At 37.7% G+C, this 14,662-nt stretch overlaps 1 protein-coding gene across 4 annotated transcripts in view; it reads right to left on the minus strand.

The window, feature by feature from the left end:
* Positions 1-14,662, minus strand: part of Epc1 (enhancer of polycomb homolog 1) — a 99,645-nt gene that overhangs the window by 18,024 nt on the left and 66,959 nt on the right. For all 4 annotated transcript variants that reach the window (XM_042685959.1, XM_042685958.1, XM_042685957.1 and 1 more), the window contains 5 exons: positions 11,918-12,077; positions 3,492-3,637; positions 2,967-3,173; positions 2,660-2,808; positions 1,644-1,803 (listed from right to left, as the gene is read on the minus strand). In XM_042685959.1, coding sequence (XP_042541893.1) covers positions 1,644-1,803; positions 2,660-2,808; positions 2,967-3,173; positions 3,492-3,637; positions 11,918-12,077 — 822 coding nt within the window. The remainder of the gene's footprint in view (positions 1-1,643; positions 1,804-2,659; positions 2,809-2,966; positions 3,174-3,491; positions 3,638-11,917; positions 12,078-14,662) is intronic.

The raw sequence follows: 14,662 nt of genomic DNA on the forward strand, positions 1-14,662 counted from the left end.
AAAGGAATATATTGGAATGTGAGCCCAACCATCTATATTATCAAGGAGAAACTCTTTTATTATCCTGACCAACCTCCCCAACATATTTTGAAATCAAAATATCAGCTGAGTGCTAGTGGCTCATTCTTGTAACCCTAGCAACTCAAATATCTTGGTTTAAGGGCCACATAGGCAGAAAAGTTGAAGAAACTCCATCTTCCAAATAACCAACAAAAAGCATGAATGTAGGCATGGCTCAAGTGGTAGAGCACCAGCTGAGCAAGATAGTAAGTTGAGTGAATTCAACGCCCTGGTTCAAACCCAAATTTTGCTACACACACCAAAATAAAAACAAACAAACAAACAACACTTTCCCCAGATGCATATTTTTTACGAAAGTGCACTTGACTGTATCCTTTATTTTTCTTAGTTTTTTCTTACCAATTTTATTCTTCACAAATTGTGATCTATGTGATTAAGTACTGATTTGTCAAAATATTTCCATTCTAAACCACTATCTGTTTGTATTACAAACTACTAAAATAATACCTAAATTACTTCCATTTTTCATTCCACTTACATATAAATGTGCTCATAAAGACAAAAAAACTATAGGAAAGAAATTTTCTTTTCTTTTCTTTGTCTTTTTTTGATACTGCTACTGGGGCTTGAACTCAGGGACTCGGCACTGTTCCTGAGCTCCTATGAGTCATGGTTAGCGCTCTACAAGTGAGCTGTAATGCCACTTCTGGCTTTTTCCGAGTAGTTTATTGGAGTTAAGAGTCTCATGGACCTTCCTGCCTGGGCTGGCTTCAAACCACAATCCTCAGATCTCAGCCTCCTGAGCAGCTAGGGTGATAATCATGTGCCACTGTCACCCAACTAGGAAAGAATTTTATCTCTCTCCATTTTAAGGGGGTTTTTTTCTTGGTTTTTTTTTTTGGCCATGGGCTTGAACTCAGGGCCTGGGCTTTCTCTATCCCTGCGTACTTCTCAAGGCTAGTGCTCTACCACTTTGAGTCACGGCTCCACTTCCAGTATTCCAGTGGTTAATTGGAGACAAGTCTCATGGACTTTTCTGCCTAGGCTGGCTTCAAACCATGATCCTCAGATCTCAGCCTCTTATTTGTTTTTTGTTTTTTGTTTTTTTTGGGGGGGGGGGGGGTCTGGTTGTGGGGCCTGAACTCTGGGCCTGCGTGCTGTCCCTCAGCTCTTCAGCTCAAGGCTAGCGCCCTACCACCTGAGCCACAGCACCACTTCCGGCTTTTTTCTTTTTGCGTATGTGGTGCTGAGGAATCGAACCCAGGGCCTCATGCATGCAAGGCAAGCGCTCTACCACTGAGCCACCTTCCCAGCCCCTCAGCCTCTTGAGTAGGTAGAATTACCAGCATGAACAACTGGCATCAGGCACCCAATTTAATTTACACTCAATCCTTGTATACTAGTAAAATATTCCTCATATTAGTAACAAAACCTTCCCTTTTAAAAGAGATAACAAGCAAATATAAAATTTAATTACAAAGTTTCTGCTTTTCTTTATAACATACTATAATCATTAGGTTGAAGCACAGTCCATGGTAGAGTTTACATGTATTTTTCCTTCTTACTTCATTCTAATGATAAAACATAACCCCACTGTCAGATATTATTTTCACGCTCATCACCTTATTAACTTTAAATTCCTTCACATCCATCACTTCCTGATGTTTAAATTGACTGCTATTTGTGATAGGGATGATGGGGATGGCATAAGTAGGTTTCACTGTCTGTCTCTGTGCCATAACCTCAGACATGATCTCACCGCTGTAGTCACCCAAATTATACCTAAAATTAGAAGAAAAAAAAGTTTAAACTGCATATATTCAAAGTACAAAATGTACATATTCCAAGAGTACACTGAGCTAACATATCTATCAACTTGCAGTTACCCTGTATGTGCATATATACCCATATGTGTGTAGAGGGTGAGTTAACTAAAGCAAAAAGGGCACAGCTCAAATAATAGAACTCAAGGCTCTTAGATCAAACCCTAAGATCAGGCGAAAGACAAAAATGGACTGATTTTCCTTGGGGATAGGGACTAAGAAGTAGGACAGTGAGGCTTGAAGCTTTCATTGTGTATTTAAATGGTTAATCTGGGGCCTTTGGGAATAGGCATTTGGCTCAGTTGTAGAGCAACCTTCCTAGCATGTGCAATGCCCTGTATTCAATCCCAAGAAGCAATAAAAGAACCTGTATTCAATATATGTAAAGAGTAAGTAATATCAAGTGAATATAACAAAAATTTTAGAATTGACAAATGCTTTCTCTCTCACACAGACTTTTGCACAACGCAAATAAGAACAGAAGCAGAAGATTTTGAAATGAAAATACCTGATACATTTTACTGTCACTTTCAAAGATGAGACAGAATACATATAAAATTAAACAAAGTATAAATACCTATTACATATTTAAATCAGTACTAATTATACCTAAGAAAAGGTGTTTCCATAAATTATGTAACTGCTTAGGAAATTAATTCTATGCAAAATGTTACTGGAACCATACTCCCTAATACCATAAAAATATGGGGCATGGGTGTGGCTCAAGTGGTAGAGCACATGCCTAGTAGATGCAAAGGCTTGAGTTCAAATTCCAGTACTGCCAAATAAAGTGCAATGTAAACAAAATACATTACCTCTTTTCCATAATTTCCAGTGTTAAATGCAATAGTTCCCTTTTACTCTTTTCTCTTCTTTTTATCATCTCTAGAATAGTTACAGCCCGACTTAGATCGCGACGCAGTTTAAGCATTTTTTCATAAGAGGCTTCATCATTTTTGCGATTCTGAAAATATAGTTGCTTTTTAAATAGATATTTTTCATTATAATTTAAAGGTACTATGTAAACACAAATTATAGAATTAGGATAGTAAATGATTACAATCATTTCATTATTTTATAGTAATTTTTCTTATAGAAAATAGTTTTTCAAAGTTCACTTACTTTCCGAGTTTGCATTTTTTCAGTACGCCTTCTAAAAGCCACATAAGGATCATTTGTGCTGGAACCATCTCTCTTCTCCTGTTTGACTGATGGGATAAGAGATGGCCCTCGACAGCTTTTTCTCTTTTTAATCCAGTATTCATAAACTTCTCTAATTAATTCATCATCTTCTTTTAGCAGTAGTTTGGCTTCCTGCAGACTGACTGGCTAAATACAAAACCATTGTGTTACTTTCATAAAAGTGTTTACATTACACTTTGATACAATATATTTTATACACAGTACACAGTATTTGACTTCTCATAATAATCCTATGGTGCTTATCATATTTGTTTGACAGCTGTGCACACAGAAATTTTAAAATATATTACTCAAGATTACACAGGTTAATGAGAGATGAGATGTAAATTCATGCTTTCTAACTGCAAAGCCTATTTGCTTATAGCCCCTCAACACTGTTTTTATATAATATAGACTTTTGTACAAAATATGAACATGCATACTTATACATAAATGGAATTGTACCTGCTGACCACTTCCTTTTTCTAGACGGTCAATCATCTCCTCAAATTGTAATGGGCAGATGTCCATTTTCTTTTTCAGTTTATTCACAAATACTTCATCCTCGGAATCCAAATCATAATCAGGCTGTTCAGCATCCAAACTAAAAGCTGACAGAAGAAACCATAAGCAATCATTTACTATGAATTCACTGACAAAAACCTCTCCAGATGTCTGAATAAAAGCAAAACCTAGTTTCCTAAGGAAACGTTACAGTCTAAGCTTACTGATATGTCTTCCACATTTAACATCAGAGGAAGATTATCTTGACTATGAAAATAGATAAAAGCAGTAAAATCTAACAATGGGACACCCCCAAGCTCAGCCCCTAAAGACAAATAAACTAGAAGCATATTATTAAGAACATAAAAGGGTTACTAAAGGCATCAGGTTGAATCATGTGAAAGTGCCACTTTTGTAGTTAAAATAAAACATATCACCAGTTTCATATACAAAAGATCTTTTAGGCACAATTATTTTCTAGAATCTTAAAGTCCTATCTTATAAATAATGAAACTATTTCACCAAAAGCTTAGAGATTGGTAGTTAAAGCTGATGCTATTAAATGCACTACCAATAGCAGTGACAGTGATCACTCAGGGAGTGCATTCTGCAGGGGTTTGTTTCCCATGAGTCACTTGTCACGGTGATAAAATTGGAGATTTATTTCTTAGGCTATCAAGAATTACCAGTTGATATTACCAAATGTCACTCTATATTTTATCAAAATTAAGCTATGCTGATAACGATATTAAGAAAACATCAAATCTCTTGATATCAAAACTTGTCTATCTTTTCTTTCCTTTGGCGCAAGTCAAGTCTTTCTACTAACCTTAGAGCCCAAATGCTTAGAATAGTGGAGCCTTTTTACCTAGAGTGTCTAGTGTCACCAACTATGTCACACAGCGTGCTACTTCATGACTTCAGGCCTTTCTTTACATTAGCTATTTTCTGTTCACCTACCAAAAAAGCAAATCACACTTTAATCTTTTCAATACTCAGTCTAACATCAGTGGTTCCTGTCCTCTTTTCCTTTTTTAGAAATTACGAGCTTTCTCAGAAAAATGGGGCATGAATTACAAGAAATTCAAACATGATACCTAAAGCCCGTGTCACAAATATTAAAAAAAAATTCTGTCCTAGATCACTTATTTCCTACTACTTTTTTTTTTTTTAATCACCTGTGGGATTTGAACTCTGGGCCTGGATGCTGTCCCTCAGCCATTCAGCTCAAGGAGAGTGCTCTACCACTTAAATCACAGTGCCACTTCCAGTTTTCTGATGGTTAATTGGACATCAGAGTCTCATGGCTGGCTTTGAACTGTGATCTTCATATCTCAGCCTCCTGAATAGCTAGGAATACAGGCGAGAGCCACCAGTGCCCAGATTCCTACTACCTTTTATACATACTTACAATCTAGTTATTAAGCATGTCTTCCACTATTAAAATGTGACTCATCCCTTTGAGGACAGGCACACACACACAAACACACACACACACAAGCAGTATATACACCGCCCCCCCCCCCACATTTTTTGGTGCCAGTACTGGGCCCACCAGTGTCTAAACACATGTCTTCTTATTTAACTTTGTACCTCCAAATGGAGAGCAACATGTTTCCTCTTGTATGCCACCTCTGCTTGAATGTAATGAGCATTTATATCAATGGAGGGAAAAATCTGAAACCAACCAACCAACCAACCAAGTAGCCATTCATTATTGAAGTTTATGATAAATATAAGACATTTTTGCTTCAAGCTTAACATGGTAACCAACTCAGAGGAATCTAACAAGTATTTGCAGAATTACTATATAATTCTATTGTTTTATTTTCCATCTTAGCCAATTTAACTTCTGTAACATTCCTAATTAAAGTAAGTGGCTGGGTATTGTAGCTCACACCTACAGCCCCAGTTAGTTAGGAGGAGGATCACACTTTGAGATTAACTCAGAAAAAAGTTTGCAAGATTCCTAACTCAATCAACAAAAGCTGGATATGGTGGCATGTGTCTGTCATCCTAGCTACTTGAGAATTGTAAATAGGTAGATTGTGTGGTCCAGGCCACACAGGAGACCACTGTTCTACTTTCTTAAGGTTCTATTTATATATTACACTCTGGCCTCCTCCAATGTAAAATTTATATTTATTTAGATCAAATTACATTACAATTACAAAGCTTAGTTATGCACAAATGTGAAACAATCTTGCCTAACATCTAGGATACCAGGGAAGTAAAGCAAGACTGGGAAGGAGGGATCCATCATACAAATCAGGGAGCTCAGTGTCCTTCTAACAGGATTTTCTTCTCAGGGCAAACACATCTAAATCTTGCATATGAAGATATTATGGAACTGAAGGTATGGTAGAATAATGCCAGCCATAAGTGACAATGCTGAACGAGTGTTAGGCCCTGAGTTCAAGCTACAGTACCAGCACACAGACAAAAAAGCAATCAATATAATAAATAAGAATATCTGTTTACATATAGAATATTAAATTTCTAGAGTAAAGCTATCATTAGGCATCTGCTTCAGGATTTCATCTAAACACAGTCAACGACCTTAAGTATAATTTAGCATTGGCTGAACATGCAGTTTCCTACTGAGCTCAGCCTCAGCTGATAAGAAGTAACAATGTTTACTGCAGTTCTAGAAACAGGACTATTGCCTCAGACTTTCTGACCATTATGGAATACATTTAAAGCAGAAAGCAGAATCTAATGAAAAATAGAAAATGAGTCACATCTTCTGTTAACTGATTATGACTGAGGTAGCCAATTATTGTTCAATAATTACCACACTGTAGAAGATGCCTCTAAAACATTCCGATAGCGAAAAACCCGTAAGTATGTACAACTAAAATAAAATACATGTTGGGGTCCAGTTTATTAGTGGAATGCTCAACATTAGAAGGCTTTGGGTTAGATTCCCCAGTAAACCACACACACATACTAGGCTGAGTGTGTAGGTTTATACCTGAAATACAGATACTCAAGAGGCAAAGATTAGGAGGATTATGATTTGAGGTCTGTTCAGGGGTGCATGACCCTATCTCAACAAACAAGATAGGCAGTGGAGGTTCACACCTGTAACGCATCCATGAGAGAGGATTACAGTCTGAGGCCAATCCTGGGCAAAAACACAAGACCCAGCTGAGCAATGGTGACTCAGGCCTATAACCCTAGCTACAAAGGGGGCTAATTCCTAAGGACTACAGTTTGAAGTCAGCCAGGCATGAAAGTCTGTGAGACTCTTATAGTTACGGAAAAAAGTACTCACTCAAGTGGCAGAGCACTTTTATTAGCAAGCCTCAGGTCAGAGTTCCAGAGTTCAACTAACTTGCTGCTAGAGGAAGGAATAGGGTGAGGGAGGGAACAACTATTGTATGTGATACACACATATAAGAAAAGAACTGTCATATAAAGTGGTACAAACTATGGTATCCACTAGAAGATGATCTCTAGATACCTGAGATTGTGGTCAATGCCAAACCTTGTAACCTAATGACTTTCCCATCTTTACTCAGTACTCAATAGGCACTGTAGTTCTCATGTTTGCAATTAAGGTGCCAGAATAAAACTGGCATGGATTTTTTTCCTTCTTCACAGATGTAAGACCTGTACATTTTAACAATCTCAGTATATGAACCTTTCCTTCCATAAGCCAAGAACTTTGATCCTTTCATGGAAGGAAGTACTTTGGAAATATCTGAATTGCCAGCATCACTACTCTTATTCTTTGAGGTCTTATTAAGTAAAGTAAGGGTACTTGAACACAAGCACCATAATGTAGTAACAGTCAATCTAGTAACATAGATGGCTCTGAGACTAATGAATGCGTCAATTCATGTTCTAGGCAGGCTGAACTGTAACTTAAAATTTAGGGTCTGAAAGGAGATTATTCTTAGGAGAGGAACACAAAAGCACAATGCCTATGTGCATCTGATCATATGAAATAAAGTATTTATCAAAATGAACTCTAGGAAATGGAAACAAGGTTTTTTTCTTCATTGCTGTTTTTGTTTTCTTTCTGTCTTGTTTGTTCTTTTATCTACCTTTAGGGTGGTAAAAGAAGGGCACAGACATAGAGGAAAAGGGGTGAACAAATGCAGTAGTGGTACTTACTAGACACTATGTTGAAAACCAACTATACAACTTTTGGGTGGGGACACAAGGGGAAAACTGGGAGAGAGCAAGGGAAGTAGTGACATTGTCCAAAAAGAAATGTACTCATTACCTGACATATGTAACTGCAACCCCTCTGTCTATCACTTCTATAATAACAATTTAAATTTTTTAAAGAAAAAAACTTGGGGTCTATTTATATACAGAATTTCCCATTTAATATTTTCAGATTTTGACTGACCACAGATGAATGAAATCACAGATAAGCAGGGAATACTGTATTAAAGAGTCTAGAAATACAAGTTGAACTTAAATATACATATACATATATATATATTTTTTTTTTTGGGGTGGGGGCCAGTCATGGGGCCAGAACTCTGGGCCTGGGTGCTGTCCCTGAGCTATTCAGCTCAAGGCTAGCACTCTGCCACTTGAGCCACAGTGCCACTTCCAGCCTTTTCTGCTTATGTGGTGCTGAGGAATCGAACCCAGGGCCTCATGCATGCAAGGCAAGCACTCTACCACTGAGCCACCTTCCCAGCCCCATATAAATGTTTATGTAACAAATGGCACCATGGCTAAAGGTAAATGTCTGTATAAAAGAGTGTGTCCGTAACATCCAATATAATTTGAAAAGTGCAAGCATTAGTGATAGGATATTTGGGCTTAGTAAATAGCATGGAATATAATCCCTGACAGAAAGGAAGGTACATCACTTAAGACTGAGGAGCAATTTCCTGGACCAGTTTCGGCAAAACCACTAATTCTAAATGATTTATAAAGCTCACAAAATAAATTCAGAGTAGCAGGGTAGACTTTTGATATTTACTAAAAGTGGTATTTGACAACTTTGCCTCAGATCTAAAAACCAAAGGCTGACTGGCTAGTAGATCATTCAATTCTTCAACCTCTTTATGTTGAGAAACAAGAGTGTATATTCATTTCTAGAATGTATTGAGGTAGAGTCCCTGATTTGGAATTCTCATAGCATCCCTTATATATTATATATAGATAGATAGATATGTTATGTGTACATATCTATCTATCTATCTATCTATCTATATGAAGTTCTGTCAAAAACACTACCATAATTTCTGTAATACAATGGATGTGGAGGGAGGCAAAGGAGGATATGTAATCTTTCAGAATCAGGGCATAAAGATAAGAAAAAGTTCTTTTCTATAAAATATCAATTAGGAATAAAACCTTCTAAATTAAAAAGTCTGAACTTCTACACACTGTGTGAGATAAAAACAGTATTGAGAATACCTGTATACCTTCCCTCTCCCCCCCCTCCCCCATCCCTCCCCTTCCCCCTGGTCAGTTCTGAAGCTTGAACTCAAGGTCTGGGCAGGTCCCTGAGCTTCTTTTTGTTCAAGGCTGGCATCCAACCACTTTGAGCCACAGCGCCACTTCCAGCTTTTTCTGTTTATGTGGTAATGAGGAATCAAACCCAGGGCTTCATGCATGCTAGGCAAACACTCCACCACTAAGTCACATTCCTAGCACAGTGCATACTTTTTGAATTCATATGGTATTAGAGTTCTATTGTCTTCACATTTGCATGTGTTATTATACAAACTCTTATTACACAAACACACTTATTTTTCATTGTTTAAGTATCAAGAGTAAATTCTATGAATAATGGCCATACTTCTTGTTAAATACTCCAGAGTATACATTTCCTGGTGGAGATTTATTTGTTTATGTATTGTAGTCCATGAACTCAGGGTTTAGGTGCTGGCTCTGAGATTTTTTTCCTCAAGGTTAGCACTCTATCACTTGAACCACTGCTCTACTTCAGTTTATTTTATTTATTTATTTGTGGGGGGAGGGAGGGGGTGGTGGTCAATTGGAGATAAGAGTTTCACAGACTTTCCTGCCTAGGCTGGCTTCAAATCTTGATCCTCAGAAATTAGCCTCCTTAGTAGCTAGGTAGGGTTACAGGCATGAGCCACTAGCACCTAGTTGAAAAAAACTTTTTAGGTCCTAATATCTATTAAATTTATTTAGAATCTCTCCATCTGTCTCTTTTCTTTTGTTGCTGGGAATTGAACTCATAAATCACCTACCACTAAACTACATCTTCTACCCCTGAAATAATAATCACATCAGAATTTAGGGTTCTTTTTTAGATTCACTTTTTATTGTTTTCAGACAGGGTCTTGCTATGTTGCTTAAGCTGGAGGAAACTTCTGGGTTCCAGTGATAACCTTCTTCAGCTGGGTTGTGGCACCATACTCTGTGTCTTAAATGTATTCAAACTCAAGTATGCAAACATATCACTGGTTTTGGTAATGGAGCTTGAACTCAGGGCATCATGTTCTCACTCAGATTTTCCACTCAAAGCTGGCACTCTACCACTTGAGCCACACCTTCAATTCCTGTTTTTTGTTTATTTGTTTGCTTTGTTTTGTTGGTCATGGGGCTTGAACTCTGGGCCTGGGCGCTTTCCCTCAGCATCTTCAGAAGCTTAAGGCAAGCGCTCTACCACTTGAGTCACAGTGCCACTTGCAGTTTTCTTGTAATTAATTGGAGATGAGTCTCAAGGGCTTTCCTGCCTGTTCTGGCTTTGAACAGCAATCCTCAGATCTCAGAAGAGTAGCTAAAATTACAGGTGTGAGCTACTGACACCTGGCTGCCTAGGTTATTTTTGAGGTAGGATTTTGCTCTATGCTAGGGATCTACCCAACTATTAGTTAAGGTGGAGTATCACAACTTTTAGGACCAGGCTGACCTCTTAAGTATGATCCCCTGATCTCTGCCTCCCAAGTAGCTAGGATTACAGATTTGAGCCACTTTGCCTTGGTATTATAAATGAGTTAAACTGGTTATGTGATATTCAAAAAACTAGTTAAATGAGTTAGGAATTAGTTAAAACTAATTTTGGAAGGTACTTACAAGGATCAATGAAAACAAAATAAGATTTATATTTTGCTGAAAAAGCATTAGATAGGCCCCTACAATAATCTCTTGATCATAAAGGTCAACAAGTCAACAATGAAAGCTGCAGGAATTTTTAACATACCAACTTTTATTAAACAATTAACTCACTGCCTAAGTGAGTGCTGATCCTGGGGCTTGAACTTAGGTCCTGGGCATTGTCCCTTAGCCTTATTTTTGCTAAAGGCTGGTGCTCTATCATTTGAGCCACACATAGCTCCACTTCTGGCTTTTTTCTTCCTGGTGGTTAACTGGAGAAAGTGTCTGCCTGGGCTGGTTTCAAACTGTAATCCAGGCAGCTCAGCCTACTGAGTAGCTAGGATTGAAGGCTTGAGCCACCAGCATCTGGATGCCTCTGCCCTCTGAGTGATGATATTATTGATGTGCATTGCCAATCCAGGTCAAACATTAGCATCTTGCTCTAGATAGACCAAAAACCTATGGCTGCCACCGAGTTTTGTCAATTAAGTTTTACCAAAAACACAGTTATGTATATCTATTTATGAATTCTACATAGCAGCCTTTACACAATAGTGGAGATTAGTGTGACAGAAAATGAATGAGCCACAAACATACTTTTTTATCTATTCCTTTTTGCAGGGAAAGTTTTTTGACTCCCAAGTGATATCAAAGTTCCTTGAATTATTAAAAAACTTTCTATTCTGACACTTTTTTTGTTTTTATTTCCAGCATTCAAATTGAACTTTTATTTTTTTTCTGATGTCTTCTTTTTTATTAACTTAAGTTGGTTGTGTAAAATAAGAGATTTCATTGTGCTATTTCCATACATGTATATAACATACTTTGATCATATTCACCCATTACTCTTTACTATCCTCCTAACCTCCTCCTCACTAAGTCACATTCTTACCCTGCCTGTATAAAGATCCCATGCTGGAATGAAATGAAAAAATCCATGAAGTTAACTGCTGTCTTTTATGTCAGAAAAATATCTCAAATACTATCTTTTTAAAAAAATTTAATTTAATTTAATTTTGCCAGTCCTGGGCTTGCACTCAGGACCTGACACATATGGATGCTGTCCTGAGTGTTTTTTGCTAAAGGCTCTACCACTTGAGCCACAGCTCCACTTCCAGCTTTTTGGTGGAATTGGAGATAAGAGTCTCACCGACTTTCTTGTCTGTACTGGCTTTGAACCTCCTTCCTTATATCTCAGCCCCTTGAGTAGTCAGGATTACAGGTGTGATCCACCAGCACCTGACCCAAATACCATTTTAGAAGTTGAAGACTAGCTCTAAGAATTCTCAAACTGATGCTCTTCAACAAATTACATAATAAATGAAAAAAAAATAATTACTTACGCTGTATGTGAATGAGCTGCTTTGGCATCTTAAATTCCCCAGGATATATGGATTCATAGTAGGCAATATTACTTTCTGCCTCTGGGACGGGTATAACCATATTATCCCTCTTCTCGCCATAAACCTGCTGTGCGGAAATAGCCCGCTGAAGATGATGTTCCTAAAGAGGAAAGACATGTAAGTTTATATATTAAAAAGTAGTGAACAACAGTCTTGCTTTTAAAATAGCCCTTGAAAATGGTGCTAATAATATAATACTAGTAATTTAAAACATTTTGAAATAGAAATGAGAAGATTTTTTATTAGAAGCAGTATTTCCTCGGTTTTTCATTCTTTGCTTCAACCTATTCTACACCAAAATCAAGCTATAGAGATTCAAAATGTTGACTGAAACTGTTAAAGCTTGCCTTTTACAGATGCGATTTGAAGAAAAAGTATTAAAGTATCTGAATTTATTATATGAAGAAACTAAGCTTCAAGTAAAAATATTTTATAGATTTACATGTTCTAGTTATACAGTGCTTTGTAAATTTAGAAAGTTCTTTCATAAGCCAATATGATCTTTTTTTAAAAAAAGGAGGATTAAGATTATCTGTATCATGTTCAGTTATGAAATGAACCCTTTTCACACTTGGTATACTTCCTTATGATTTTCCAGAGCCATTGTGGACAGTAAAGTACTAAGTACAGGGGTGGAAAGCACTTGCTCTGGACTCAGACTGTCTGGATTAACACCCGACTCCAACACTTAACCATTTGTAACTCCTGGCAAGAAACTGCAGGCTTTTGTGTCCTTTTTTTTCTCTGTCTGTCGTGGGGCTGGAACTCTGGGCCTGGGCACTACCCCTCAGCTCTTCAGCTCAAGGCGAGCACTCTACTACTTGAGCCACAGCACCACTTCCAGTTTTCTACTGGTTTATTGGAGATAATAGACTTTTTTTTATTGGAGATCATAGACTTTCTTGCCCGGGCTGGCTTTGAACCGTGATCCTCAGATCTCAGCCTCTTGAGTGGCTAGGATTACAAGTGTGAGCCACTGTGCCCGGCTTCTGTGTCCTTTAGTAAGGAAAACAAAAATCTCATTTACAGAGTTTGTTGGGGAGTTAAGTAAGATAAACGTTGAGTAAAATGTTTAGTGTAACAGGTGCATAAAATAAACTTCGGCTTTAGCTGACCTGTTTGTTTTTGTCGGTTGTGGGGCCTGAACTCTGGGCCTGGGGGCTGTCCCTCAGCTCTTCTGCTCAAGGCCAGCACTCTACCACTTGAGCCACAGCACCACTTCTGGCATTTTTTTCCTTTTTGCTTATGTGGTGCTGAGGAATCGAACCCAGGGCCTCATGCATGCAAGGCAAGCGCTCTACCACTGAGCCACCTTCCCAGCCCAAACTTCGGCTTTAGAAAGGGTTTTTACCTATTACAATGTCACCAGCTGCCACAAAAGTATAATTCTCATCTAGCCCCATGAATTCTGAATTTTGGCATCTTATTTATTAAGTTTTTCTATATATACATATGCACATACACATATATAAACTAATTCACAGATGACACATTCCAACAGTAAAGAAAAGAAACCCACTAAGAATACACATATGCTCCTATGTACAAAACAAGTAGACACATATAAATTTATATGAATCTAGAACCATACCATTCAACATACAGAGTTATAGTCCTAGCTTTGATTCTCTTGGAGGTCTTTCAATAGTGGTAATTCTACATTATTTTGCAACAGTTGCACTGTACTGCACTGTACTGATGCACACTGTAATTTATTTAATTCACACACTGATAGGGAGAACCCCTGGAATCAACCTAAATGCATACTCTAATCCTCCACAAATGCCACAAAAATTACCCATGTAGCTATGTACATGATATCCTACTCATCTCCTAAAACAGATACAGACAACTACCAATGCAAATACCTGAAGCAGACCACACCTGTTGCTATTCCCTATAGTAATTACTTCTCAGCATCTCTTTTGAATTTAAAAATCTTATCGATCTTATTTTATAACTTAATTATAAATTATGGTTAAGTTTTCCTTTCCTTAATATATGCCCTCTTTCTTCATTTTTCAAAAGTGTTGCTTTGGCTGGGAAGGTAGCTCAGTGGTAGAGTGCTTGCTTTGCATGCATGATGCCCTGGGTTCGATTCTTCAGCACCACATAAATAGAAAAAGCCGGACATGGTGCTGCAGCTCAACTGGTAGAGCACTAGCCTTGAGCTGAAGAGCTGAGGGACAGTGCCCAGGCCCAAGAGTTTAAGCCCCACAACTGACCAAAAAAAAAAAAAAAAAGTGTCACTTTTAGCCAGGGTTGGTGGTGGTGGATGCCTATAATCTTAATTTTTTTCATTAACACAGATATACATTTTTAACTTACTTTTCTTTTCCTGTTGGTACTAAGGCTGGAACTCAGGGACTGATGCTAGCTAGGCAAGCAGTCCAACACTTGAGACACAGCCCATCTTTTTTCCCCCAGATAGGAGACAATAGATATGAATACCATGGCCTCCATTCTTTGAAATAGGATTTCAAATCACTTTTTCTTTTTTGCCTGAGTCGGCCTTGAACATGATCCTATTGCCCAAACAGCTGAGATTACAGGACACGAGGCGCCTTTCAGAGCTTCTTTTTTAATATTAAGGAAACTGCTCTTGTGTATCAATTTTACAAGTATTTTTTCTGACTTCTATTTCTTTTCCATATAGAAAAGTTCTATCAGTCAAATTTAACAAAT

The sequence above is a fragment of the Dipodomys spectabilis genome, unplaced genomic scaffold (assembly GCF_019054845.1).
Source record: "Dipodomys spectabilis isolate Male_0828 unplaced genomic scaffold, ASM1905484v1 ptg000096l, whole genome shotgun sequence".
Classification (NCBI taxonomy): domain Eukaryota; kingdom Metazoa; phylum Chordata; class Mammalia; order Rodentia; family Heteromyidae; genus Dipodomys; species Dipodomys spectabilis.